At 34.6% G+C, this 13,202-nt stretch overlaps 5 protein-coding genes across 5 annotated transcripts; 3 read left to right on the top strand and 2 right to left on the bottom strand. All coding sequences in view use genetic code 12, as the record gives it.

Annotated features, from left to right (window-relative positions):
• On the top strand, window positions 1-1,857 carry J8A68_002031 (uncharacterized protein; the record flags this gene model as incomplete). Its single annotated transcript, XM_049405739.1, has 1 exon — window positions 1-1,857. The coding sequence occupies one exon, from the start codon at window positions 1-3 to the stop codon at window positions 1,855-1,857; it is 1,857 nt and encodes a 618-aa protein (XP_049264660.1).
• A 423-nt stretch (window positions 1,858-2,280) lies between these two features.
• Window positions 2,281-3,924, top strand: J8A68_002030 (flavin-containing monooxygenase; the record flags this gene model as incomplete). The annotated part of the gene is made up of 1 exon (XM_049405738.1): window positions 2,281-3,924. The coding sequence occupies one exon, from the start codon at window positions 2,281-2,283 to the stop codon at window positions 3,922-3,924; it is 1,644 nt and encodes a 547-aa protein (XP_049264659.1).
• Window positions 3,925-4,616: 692 nt separating this feature from the next.
• On the top strand, window positions 4,617-6,608 carry GRS1 (glycine--tRNA ligase; the record flags this gene model as incomplete). Its single annotated transcript, XM_049405737.1, has 1 exon — window positions 4,617-6,608. One exon carries the CDS (start codon window positions 4,617-4,619, stop codon window positions 6,606-6,608), a length of 1,992 nt encoding a protein of 663 aa, XP_049264658.1.
• Window positions 6,609-6,736: 128 nt separating this feature from the next.
• On the bottom strand, window positions 6,737-8,788 carry PRD1 (metalloendopeptidase; the record flags this gene model as incomplete). Its single annotated transcript, XM_049405736.1, has 1 exon — window positions 6,737-8,788. The coding sequence occupies one exon, from the start codon at window positions 8,786-8,788 to the stop codon at window positions 6,737-6,739; it is 2,052 nt and encodes a 683-aa protein (XP_049264657.1).
• An 890-nt stretch (window positions 8,789-9,678) lies between these two features.
• Window positions 9,679-11,478, bottom strand: J8A68_002027 (DUF4246 domain-containing protein; the record flags this gene model as incomplete). The annotated part of the gene is made up of 1 exon (XM_049405735.1): window positions 9,679-11,478. One exon carries the CDS (start codon window positions 11,476-11,478, stop codon window positions 9,679-9,681), a length of 1,800 nt encoding a protein of 599 aa, XP_049264656.1.
• Window positions 11,479-13,202: the final 1,724 nt, after the last annotated feature.

Below are 13,202 nucleotides of genomic sequence, written 5' to 3'. Positions count from 1 at the left end.
ATGTCTGTCTTTAGCATCTTGTCATATCTAACAACCATACTGAGTGTCTTTATCTGGACTTATACGTTTGTTTACAATAAGAACATCATTCCAAAGTATTCCAATTCCTTGCATGTCCCAAAAGCTCGAATAAATGAATATTTAGAGAATTCTATAAGGAAGAAATATGGACTTAATTTGATGCAAGTCAACGTAGAAGAGAACTCCGAGTATGATTATAATAGCGATAAACCAAGCAATGGTAATAGCTCACGTACTAGACTAGACATTGTTAAACATAGTTTCGTTGGAATTTTGTTTAGTTTGACTATATCGTTGAGCATTGGTTTAATTACATTAATGATGTGTGAATTAGCTGACTATTTTGATGTTGGAGCTAGGTTGATGATGTTCAAGTTTACAATCGATCTGTTGATGTTTTTGTTAGTGTTCTTGTTACCCATTGGTATAATCAATTTGTTTGTATCCCAAGATATCTTCCCGAGATCATTAAAATCAAAACGAATGGTTTTAGTTGGTTTAATATTTGTCGGTTGGTTGTATATTTTGCATAAATCGGGAGACCTTACCCAAACCTTCACTCCAAGAACAAGTCAGCTGACCAATATCAAGACTCGTAATATGATTGAACGGAAAATCAATGAGGTTTCTATCGTAGGAATCACCGTGTTGGCAATCTTGTCAGGTATTGGTTGTACATCTACTCCATATAGAGTATTTTCGCTCAGTAACTATATGGGTCGTTTGATACTTGGAAAATCAAAAGAATTATTCAATGAATCTAAGCAGAAGAAAGAGATTGGTGAAGGTGATATAAATTCAGCAATCCAATATTTTAACAACACTTCTTCGTTATTGACCAAACGTAAGCTTGAGTTAAATAGATTATTAACAGAAAAAAGTGGATCTATATACAACCTATCCAATGGCAACTCTTCAAGAGATAACATTCTCAGTCCGAAGAAGAATAAGCATCTTGGTTCATTATTTCATAAAGTCCAATCATTTGCCAATTTATCAATGTTGAATGGAAATTCCGAAGAAGACGAATTAAAGAAAGAAATCGACTCTTTCATAGCATTAAGAAACCTGCTTTATGATGACTTGATCAGGATTATTGCCAGATATCGTAAACAACAAGCCAGTAAGACTGAAGGAACCACATTGATTGTGAAAACACTTTATTGGGGAAATATTTTGTTTGGAATATACTGTATTTATAGAATAATTAATGTATTTGCCATCAAGCTTCCGTGGATGTATCTATATGGGAATGACTTACCTGAAAACATCGCCGATGATTCAGAGACTCCGACAAGCAAAGATGCATTGGCAATAACGTTGGCGAAAGTCATTCTATCTATTTTCAGCAATCTTCCTGTTTCAAAAGCTCAATTAGTCAATCAGCTAAGTTTTGTATTATCAGGAAGTTTGTTCATATGTTCATTTTCAAATGTTTTGTTTACATTCAAATCCTTTAGTAGGCTTATTCCAACCAGTCATGCATCAGAAGCGATCAAAAGTTGGTTAAAACACGTAGTCATTGCCGAATTAGTTGGCATTTATGTCATCTCCACAGCGTTGTTGATAAGAACCAACTTGCCAGCAAACTTGTCAAATCAAATCTCCAAGATCTTATCATTATCTGGGAGTGCAATTAGTAATCCAAATGTTTCAATTAGAGAGGTTATGTTTATAGACAATTGGTTTGATAAGATTTTTGCATTGTCGTGCGTGGTTACTTTAATTGTAATTGTTATAAAGAGAGTTGTTGATGAGGATGAAATTAATCCATATTCACAAGATGAGTATGATGAGGAACTGTTTATAGAAGGTACAGAATATAAATTGGCATAGGTTCAGTATATAGTTATTGTAAGTACGTGTAAAGGACATATTTTTGGTGAAAGACATCTACTAGATAGACCGTGAACTGGGGACATCAACCCTGGGATCTGTGCTATCTAACAAACGTAATTTTCCCGTGGTCTTTCTTGATTTGTCTACAAGGAGTCTACAAATAAATATCATAGGATTCAAGACATATTGTCTTATTAAAATTGTTGGGGACTCTAAACATTGTCTTTTTATTAACTGTCATATGCAAGAAAGCGCGACGCAATTTCCGTTCTGCTATTATTTTTTTGTGGGGGACGAAGTGGAGGAGGCTTCACATGAATACGAAGCATTCAATTCTGGATCAAGATTTTTACTATAAAAGGGAAAGGAAATCTTCGAGGAACATCCTTCCCCCAAAGCATCTAGTTCCAACAACAAACAATGTATGTCACCTTAACCCAAGAATCACACGATCACCCAGAAAACTTTAGGATCAATTATCAAGCCTCTAATAAAATTTTAGGACCTATTGCAAAAGTTCCTCAAAATGATGCTTTGCCCATAATTGAAACATCTTCAAAAGTATTTACCCTCGGGGCAGGTTTGGGTGGAATGGCAAGTGCAATCTATACAATGGATAAACTAAAAGAACAAGATATCCAAATCTTCGAAAGGCATGATAATTTTGGAGGTACTTGGTATGTCAATACCTATCCTGGTGTTGCATGTGATATTCCAGCTTTATGGTATTCCTTTTCATTCGCTTTGAATTCGAATTGGTCCAGAGTTCAACCACCTGGATATGAGATGGAAGAATATATCTTGATGATTGCCGAGAAATACAAACTAGCAGAGAAAACTAGATTCAAAACAACTGTTGAGAGTTGTGTGTATAATGATAAAGATGGAAACTGGACAATTAATGCTCGAGATGTAGAAACGGGAAAAAAGTTGATCCATACAGCTAACATTGTACTTACATGTCAAGGTGGTCTAGTTCAACCAATTCACCCAGATATCGATGGCTTGGACACGTTTAAAGGAACATACATGCATTCAGCCCTTTGGGATCATTCAGTATCTTTCAAGGATAAGAGAATTATTGTACTTGGAAATGGATGTTCTGCCAGTCAAGTTATTCCACCACTTTTGTCAGAGCACTATGGAGCAAAATCAATCACGCAGATTTTTAGATCCAGACAATATTACATGCCTCCTCTTCCAAAGTTTCTATTTGCAGCATATAAATTATTATCATTCAGTTGGATTGGATTGAAATTAGTTCGTTTGGTTGCAATTACTATTGCTGAAATGAGAATGCCACTTTTTAAAGGCAATGGGTATATTTCAATGTTTCTCCGTTGGATGCATAAGCGTACTTCCAAGAGATATGTTGAAAAATATGCTCCTAAAAAGTTCCACGAATTGCTTATTCCGGAATTTAAAGCTGGTTGCAAAAGATTGGTGTTTGATAACTATTATATGCCATCATTAAATGATCCTAGAGTATCTCTTATAGAAGATCGTGTTAAGTGTTGTGTTGAGGATGGTCTTATTCTTGAGAATGGAGAGCATATAAAAGCTGATATTATTGTCGCTTGTACTGGGTATGATGTTGAAAGAAGTTTCCATAATTATGAACTTATAGGTCGCGATCAGACAAATATAGGTGATCTTTGGGCAAAAGAGTGTCCAAGCGCTTATAGAACGGTTATGGTTCGAGACTGTCCTAATTTATTCATGATAGTTGGACCCAATGGAGCAACTGGACATTCCTCAGTAGCTATGGCTATTGAGAATAGTCTTGACTATTATGTTAAGACATGTAAGCCAATTATTGAAGGTAAAAAGAAATCGGTTGTGGTAAAGACAGAGGTGTATTATAACTGGTTTAAGACAATTCAAGCTGAATTAAAAAAGTCTGTATTTGGAACAGCTTTTGGTGGATGTGTTTCTTGGTATGCCAATGAAAAGGGTAATTGTACAGTATTCCCATGGTCCCAGATAAGATATTGGTATTGGACTCATTTCCCAAATTACAAAGACTTAGAGTATGAGGACCAAGAACAGAAGAAAACTATTTAATCGGATATTGGGGATTAAAGCGTGTTTGCCCCTCTTTTCTAGTGGGGTTTGGACCCTTTCGTATAGATAGATCAAATAAACGAATCTATAGAGAGTAAACTTTAAGGCTCACTTCCATTTATGTTTCCTCTTAGTCAATCTGAGCTTTATGGACGCAAATTCTACTTTCTCAGAGAAACTCGATTAAATTCAGGGCTTCATAGGACAGGAAAAGCGGGATTTAGGCATTGACTTTGTGAATTCAATGTACTGAATTGTATGAGTTTTCACTTTGTAACACTTCTCACTTCTATTGAAGCTCGTGACACGAAGACAGGTCAATAGACGTCTCCTGTCTCTCTCCAATTGTTTGGGGTAATAACACGTCATACTCTAATCATTCATAAGCCTGTTCTCATATTTACGTCAGGGCTGGTTAATTGGAACGGGAAAAAATAAAATGCCTAATTAAAAAAATTTTCAGTTCACAATTTACAATGAAAAAAAACTTGGAGAAACAAAGAAGAAAATTTTAATGAGTCAATTGAGAATTCAGAATTAATCAATCCACTCCTCCTTTCTCCGTTTAAAGGTAAATATTATTAAGATTCAATTGTTGCTTAAATAGCTGATAATTCAAGATTACTGCATTTACTAGATTTTTATTTCGTCGACAATCTTCAACTGTTTTAAATAAAATTTTCATTGCAAGAATGTCAACTGAAGCTACCACTACTACCAGTGCTGCTTGTGCCCATGCCTGTTCCTTTACTAGGGAAAAATTAGAACAAGTTTTAAAGAGAAGATTCTTTTATGCCCCTGCTTTTGAAATCTACGGTGGTGTTGCCGGTTTATTCGATTTCGGTCCTCCAGGTTGTGCTTTCCAAAACAACATTGTTGATGCTTGGAGAAAACATTTCATCTTAGAAGAAGACATGTTGGAAGTTGAAGCTACCATGTTGACTCCTCATGATGTTTTAAAAACTTCTGGTCACGTTGACAGATTCTCTGATTGGATGTGTAGAGATTTAAAAACTGGTGAAATCTTTAGAGCTGATCATTTAGTTGAAGAAGTTTTAGAATCAAGATTAAAAGGTGACAAAGCCGCCAGAGGTATTGAACATAAAGAAGAAGAAAGTGATGAAAAGAAAAAGAGAAAGAAGAAAGTTAAGGAAATTGTCCTTGTCAAATTAGATGATGACGTTGTTGAAGAATATGAAAGCATCTTAGCCAAAATTGATGGTTATAGTGGTCCAGAATTGGGAGAAATCATCGAAAAACACAACATCGTCAACCCAGTCGGTGGTACTAAATTAGAACCACCAGTTCCATTCAACTTGATGTTTGATACTGCAATTGGTGCTTCAGGTAACTTGAAAGGTTTCTTAAGACCTGAAACTGCTCAAGGTCAATTCTTGAACTTTAACAAATTATTAGATTTCAATAATGGTCGTATGCCATTCGCTTCTGCTTCTATTGGTAAATCTTTCAGAAATGAAATTGCCCCAAGAGCAGGTTTATTAAGAGTTCGTGAATTCTTAATGGCTGAAATTGAACATTATGTTGATCCACTTGATAAATCTCATCCAAAATTCAAAGATGTTAAACATATCAAATTAAACTTCTTACCAAAGGATATCCAAGAAGCAGGTCATGCTCACGTTATTGAATCCACAATTGGTGAAGCTGTTGCTTCCGGTATGGTTGACAATGAAACTTTGGGTTATTTCCTTGCTAGAGTTTTCTTATTCTTAACCAAAGTTGGTGTCAACCCAAACAGAATGAGATTTAGACAACACATGTCTAATGAAATGGCCCATTATGCTTCTGATTGTTGGGATGCAGAATTAGAAACCTCATATGGTTGGATTGAATGTGTTGGTTGTGCTGATAGATCTGCTTATGATTTAACTGTCCACTCTCAAAGAACTAACCAAAAATTAAATGTTCAACAAACTTTAGATGAACCAATCACTACCGAAGACTTTGAAGCTACTCTTGCTATGAAGAAATTCGGTCCAAGATTTAGAAAGGATGCTGGTAAAGTTCAAAATTTCTTACTTACCAGAACTCAATGTGAATATGAAGATTTAGCCAAAGAATTAAATGACACTGGTAAGATTGTCATTCAAGTCCCAGAAATTCAAGATAAGATTGAATTAGACTCTGAATATATCAAGATTGAAAGAGTCAAGAGAACCACACACGTTAGAGAATATACCCCTAATGTCATTGAACCATCATTCGGTATTGGTCGTATTGTCTACTCTATTCTCGAACATCAATTCTGGACTAGAGAAGGTGACGAAGACAGAGGTGTCCTCTCTCTTCCACCAATTGTGGCCCCAACTAAGGTCTTATTAGTTCCGTTATCAAACAATCCCGAACTTCAACCAATTGTCAAGAATGTGTCTGATTTCTTAAGAAAACAACAAATTCCATTCAAGGTTGATGATTCCTCTGCTTCTATTGGTAAGAGATATGCTAGAAATGATGAATTGGGTACTCCATTCGGTATTACTATCGATTTCGACTCTCTTAAGGATCATTCCGTTACTTTGAGAGATAGAGATAGTACCAAACAAGTTAGAGGTACTTATGAAGATATCGTGGCTGCTATTAGAGAAATCACTTATTTCCATGGTAATTGGGAGGAAGCTACTGCTAAGCTTACTCCTTTTGAAAGTCAAAGTGAAGACGCTTAAACCAATACGTTGTATTAAATTTTAATTAGTTAGATTTTTACATTTTGCTATTCTGTTTATATATATATATATTTACGTTTATAGATGTATAAAACATACATTAATCTACGTTTGAGAAAATATCATATTTAACCAAAGATTTCTTGAAGGAAAGCATCAGAATTTGGTTTTCTTCCAAGTAATTCTTCCAAATTATCAATACTATCTCTAGATCCACCTCTAGTTAAAATAATATCTCTGTATCTAATACCACTCTCAACATTCATTGGATCCTTCTTGAAAAGAGTATAATAAATATCTGCGGCATAAACCAACGAATACAAATAACCATAATATCCACTTTCATAACCTCCAGCAATATGGCCAAAGGAAGAATATCCCCTAGTTGGGTTATTATCACTACTAATCAAGGTGATTTCTTCTCTTAAATCATTCCATTTCTTGAATAAATCCAAAGCATCCAATTCAGATTTATTCTTAATAGTATGAACTTGCATGTCAAAAATACCAAAAAATAATTGACGTAAGTTGAAAATACCAGTATTGACATGTTTAGTCTTTACTAATTGATCAACTAACTCATCATCAATTTGTTCCCCAGTCTTATAGTGGGAGGATAATCCTTTGATTTCATCCTTAGACCAGGTCCAATATTCCAACATTTGAGATGGCGTTTCAACAAAATCACGTTCGACATTAGTACCATGGAACCTAGAATACTTAGTCTGAGCTAAAATATTATGAATTCCATGTCCTAATTCATGGAAGAAAGTAGTAACTTCATCATGTTTCAATAATGATGGCTTATCTGGAGTTGGCTTTGTAAAATTACAAACTAAAGCAGTAACTGGAGTATGACGAGTAGTACCATCTTCTTCTAAATATCCTGGACCTAATCCAAAATTGGCAGCATGTCCGTATTTACCTTCTCTTGGATGTAAATCAAAATAGAGCCAGCCCATAAATTCTGAACGTGGTGAGCCATGCTTGATGTTCTTATAAACAGCAAACATTTGAACATCTTCGTGCCAAGTGGATCCCTTTGCTGGTTTCTCAATTTTGACAAATTTGATATCGAGAATAGTTTCATAAAATCCAAGCATTTTGTTAACAGTTGATTCTAATGGGAAGTATTCGGCAATCTTGAGATGATCGACGTTATACTTCTTTTCTAATAATAACTCATTGTAATAAGCTGAATCCCAGGCGTAAAGTTTATCTTCTGGTTCTAATCCACGGGAAACTAAATGGTCATTCTTTAACTTCTTCAATTCTTCCAATTCTTTTTCAGCAACTGGAGTTAACTTAGTTCTTAAATCAGTCAAGAAGTTTAAGACAGTTTCCTTTTTCTTGGCCATTCTTTCTTCCAAAACGAAGTCGGAATAAGTATCATACTCAAGCAATTGACCTAATTCATATCTTATCTTGATGATTCTTTCCAAAAGAGGACCATTTTCAGAACATCTATTGTTGTAAGCAATATACGCCTTCTTTCTGGTTTCACCCTTGTGAGCATGCTTCAACAATGGCAAAATATCAGGATATTTGAAAGTAACCTTCAATTTGTCTTGACCATCTTCTTCAGTTTTCGCATATTGACCAATAACATCTTCTGGAACACCATCCAATTCTTCCTTAGTGAAGGTTACAAATCCTTTCTCTTCATTCAAATTCTTAGCAAATTGAACACCTAAGTTACTCAACTCAACCTTCAATTTTTTAATTTCATCTCTAGTAGCAGGAGGTAAAGCTAAACCATTTCTCTTAAAAGCAGTAACAGTCTTATCTAAATATCTTTTAGTTTCTGGGTCAATTCCAGTTTCTCTAACTGAATTATACAATTTTTGAAAAACTTGGAAAACTTCAGGCCTTGACCATTGTTCAATTGATTTTTCATCCATCAATGTTTCAGCCTTAGTAGAAGCATCACGTAAATCTTTATTGGTAGATACATATTGATAAAAGGTAACTTGCAGTTCCTTGAATCGATTCTCATTATTGAATCTAGCAAAAGGTTTCAATACATTGTCTAAAGTTGGATTTTCAATTTTAGCAATTTCATCAAAAAGAGTCTTTTCTTGATTGATCAATTGATCAGCAATTTGAGCAAGTTCTTCAGGAGTTTGTTCCCAGAGTGGATATCCTTGTTTAGCAGTTAAGTTTTCGAAGTCAATTGACATTTTGTTAGGTGTATTCTTCTTGATGTTGTTGTTAAAGTGTGAAGAAGAAGAAGAAGAATATTGGCGAATGGTTGTAAATAAAAAAGTTTGGTGCCGTTTTTGTTTTTCAAGTGAATCAGGGGCAAATTGTGGTGGGTGTGGATTAGAGCCACAAGAACAAATGGCTTGCGGAATCCAACATACTTGTTCGGCTGTTCTTGACAATGCTAAGTATCGACTGACATAGTGTAGGAATGGCAGCTTAGTTAATCTCATGATATTTTAAATTGGCTTTTTGTAAGGAGAGTTGTTCTCTTAATTTGAAGGTGGGGGGGGGGGATATTGGGAATTTTTCAATGTTGCAGACGATAAAATATTTTAATTTCACCTTTCAATTGTAAATACGTAGTTATAAAGTCTAGCTAATTATAACCTACAAAGATAAACCTACTTGGTGAGGTTTGAATTGGGAAACATAATAGATTTTATGTGCTACAAAGGTCTCTTTATTAACGTGCTGCGTAATTAGCTATTAGCCAACCGTTTGTGAGAATCTCGTTATTTACATCTCTCAAGTATGGTTTCAGAATCAGTTTTATAATCATAATTTAAACATAATATCTAAAAAAAAAAAGTGAAGTTCCAACAAAGTCAACTAGTTCTAATACTCAAAATTTCCAATTATAATTAAGAATAATCATCACAGGGGGGTACTAATATACTGTTGATTTATATCAACAGGAATAAATTAATGTTGTAAAATAAAGGAAATGAAGAAAATTCGCGTTACCATAATTTATGACGTCATATGATTCTATATTAAGTTATTAAGAGAAGTTTTACTAATAGTCCACTACATAGCCATATTTCTAAATAGGAAATGAGAATATGCGAAACCAGAATAGAGAGAACTAATGCTCACACAATGAGAATGTTCTAGTAAAGGCACCACCGTCATATTCTTCCGCATCTTGTCTAAGCGATCGTTCATACATAAGTTGACGTCTTGCTTCAGCAGCCAAATTGGATGTTAATGGCCATACTAACCCCTCCTTTAATTTCTTGATCTTCTCCTTCAAGTCGTTAGGAAATAAGTAATCCAACTCTTCATCATTCCACCAATCTAATTGCTGAGGAGGTACCTGATCAGTACCAACTACTCTTGGATTGTAAGGGTCAACAATAAAGAAGCATAGAATCTTTCTATATCCCGGCTTTGTTTTATCAGTCAATTCAAATGGATCAACATGATGTTGGAACATATTTGGGAAAATCAAAATCCTATTCTCTTTGGCTTCGGCACTACCAAGGTATCGAGTCATAAGATCCTCGTCCTTTAATCCAAAGAAATACTGAGTATAGAAGTCATCACCTTGTTCATAATCTGGATCTTCAAATCCAGTTCTAAATGAAAGTCTACTGTCAGAGATATTTTCCATCTCATAGTAATACAAAACGGTTGCGACAATGTCTTCGTTGATTGTACCTTCAACATGCCATGCACCTCCTGGATACTTGGGGTTCTCTGGTGTTAATTCAATATTGGCTAGCTTTACGATCACTTTAACATCTTCGAAAGACTTTAAATCAATCGCTTTGTCAAAGACGGGTTCGCTTTCCCATTTGGGTTTAAAATCTTTAACAAATTCCCCCATCCTTTTCTCCAATTTATCCCATTCATCATAATCGTCATCTTCTAATTCCTCTTGCAATCTTGCTCTTTCCTTTTGTAATTCTTCAGTGTATACTTCGTCATAAGAAGGAATTTGAAGTCTAACAAACTCTTTTGAGGCATACCGAGTCAAGGTGTAGTTAAGCCCAGGAATGACTTCATTAAAAATAGATTCAATAGTTGTGTAAAGATCACTATGCTTTTTTGGATGCAAATTATTAATATATGACGCGATTTTGAATTTGTCGTTTTCTTTCTTGAATACAGCGGGAATCCATTGGAATGTTTTAGAAACACCGTATTCGTCAACGGCTCTTTTTGCACATTTAATCTCATCCCTGTAACTGGCTAGCTTGACTTCATCTCCGTCCAAAATGGGCGTTTTCTCGTACTGCAAGGGAAACAATGAAGGATGAACCAAATCTAAAACCTGATTATTTGACCCTGGATGGTAATCTAAGTTTTCTCCAAAGGATTTGATCAATTTACCAACTCCGGATTTAAGTTCTGTTTTTAAGTCGTCATTGATGACTTGATCTGAATAGACAATCTTATCCGAACAACCAATTTTAAAGCCACTATCGCCAAACCAAGTTGATTGAATTTTCTCATACCATTCCAATTCCTTAAACACAAATTCAATCACTTCTTCGATAAATCTTGTCTTCTTACTAAATTGATCTCTAAGTTCTTGTTTCCACTTATTAGAAATCACGTCATCTTTATACTTTCTTTCCCAATCAGGCTTAACTCTAATTGAATTTGAAATGTCAATAATTAACCATTCGTCTAAACAATTTGGCGCAGGACCGATATTACTAAACGCGCTCCACCAAGGATGTGGAAATGGAGACCCAACTTCCATTGCTTCTTGGAGTCTTCTTTGTTCCTCCATTGCCACGCGTCTCTGTTCCCAATCATTTTGTTCTACGATGTCAATCAAGGAATCGACTTCGTCAGAAACGGACAGGCTATCTTCACTATCTGATTGATTGGTAGCGTTTGAAACAACGACATTAGTAGGTTCAGCAACTGGCATTTTTGTGGAAAGCTAAAGTAATAGGACAATGGGGCTTGGAAAAGAGAGAAAGAAAAAAGTGATAAAAAATAGAATAAAAATAATAAAAGGGTTCTGGGAAAAAATTCTCGAAAAATGATTTGAAAATTTAGCCGAGTAGAATTCGTAAATTAATAAAATAAAGGTTTAGTTCTAGAACTCTTAAATTCAATTTAATATTTATTCCTCGGTATTCAATTTAATCCAAAACTATCTTAGAAAGTAAGTTTACTATGATTTTCTTTCTCTATGTGCGTTCTATGTGATTAAAATAGTATCGCTCTGATTTGTAGCTACTCTGAAAAACGGGTTCATACCCAACTTTGGCAGCTTTCTTCAAAAAGATTATTGACTTCCGATGTACATTAATATGATACAAGAAAAGGAATTAGATTTGATAAGCAAAGGCTCGGAAGAAATAAAACTATTGGAGAGAGTTTGTGAAGTTATTTCATGCATCTGGAAAATGACACAAAACAGTAGTCCTCGGAACTTTTGGAGAGCATGCTAATAAAGGCGCATATCAGTGATTCTGCTTCAAGATCCCTTTACCCAATTAACTTAACAGTCGGTTAAAAAGCATAGAATTAGCCTGGATGATTAAATACCAAAAATGATGCTTTAATTCTAGGAAGGTTCTTATCAATCAAGTGATTGAGAAATTTACAGAAAAGTTGCGAAAATTTTGATTTTCCAATTTTTTGCAACCATTTTTCAATCGAAGAAAACATCAATCACTGTAAAATTACACATAACTAAATATCAAATTAAATCACCAACATTCTAAGCACTAAACCCCCTTCCCTACCAATATTGATTATCCTTGTTTTGAGTAAGTTCCACTTATTCTTCGAACGTTGAGCTCACGGTCCACTTCATTAAAAAATGGGTATCAAACGCGTCGAAGAGTCTTAACAATTATTCTTATACTCTTAGTCTCTAGGATGCCGCTGAAATAAGGTTTTAGGCAATGCTGCTTTTTGCCTTTACAGTATATTGTTTTCTGTTTGTTATATTTCTGTATGTTAGTATGTATAAGAACTCAATAAACAGATTGTTTATGTAAAAAAATGTTCTTCGATGATAGAAAGATATTCCTTTGGGATACACAAAATATTGACAAACTTAGTGGCAGCTGCAACAAAGAAAATAACATGGAATCTCCACAATAGTATGTATAACCCTAATGCTTTCATAAAACTCAATTGGTTGGAATAACCAACTCCATTTCCTTTCGAATTCGTAGCGACAGATATGTTCCTTGATTTTCCGAAATTGATAACCTTAAACAGAGAAAATTCTTGTATTTACAGACTGTATTCAACACTACGCATATCATTCAAGCAACATACCACCTTATTATATTTAATTTCTAGATTGAATGTATGTCTAATGACCTATACATTTAGTCTCTAAGATGGTTCTGAAATGAGGTTTTAGGCAATGATGCTTTTTGCCTTTAAAGTATATTGTTTTTCTGTTTGTTATATTTCTGTATATTAGTATGTATAAGAACTCAATAAACAGATTGTATATGTAAAAAAAAAAAAATACAGGTGTTATTGGAACTATACTTAAAAAAGCCAGAAATGAAGAACATTTACTTCAGATTTGACACATTCTGAGCCAAAAGCCTTACAGGGAATTTTCGAAACTGATTCCAGCTTCTTTCCCAATTAATAACTGAAGTTCTTCAGAAGCATTTC

This window comes from Hemisphaericaspora subhashii (genome assembly GCF_019202705.1).
Source record: "Hemisphaericaspora subhashii strain CBS 10753 chromosome Unknown scaffold86, whole genome shotgun sequence".
NCBI lineage: Eukaryota > Fungi > Ascomycota > Pichiomycetes > Serinales > Debaryomycetaceae > Hemisphaericaspora > Hemisphaericaspora subhashii.
The sequence above is the reverse complement of the archived record's forward strand: the minus strand, read 5'-3'. Positions and strand labels throughout refer to the sequence as shown.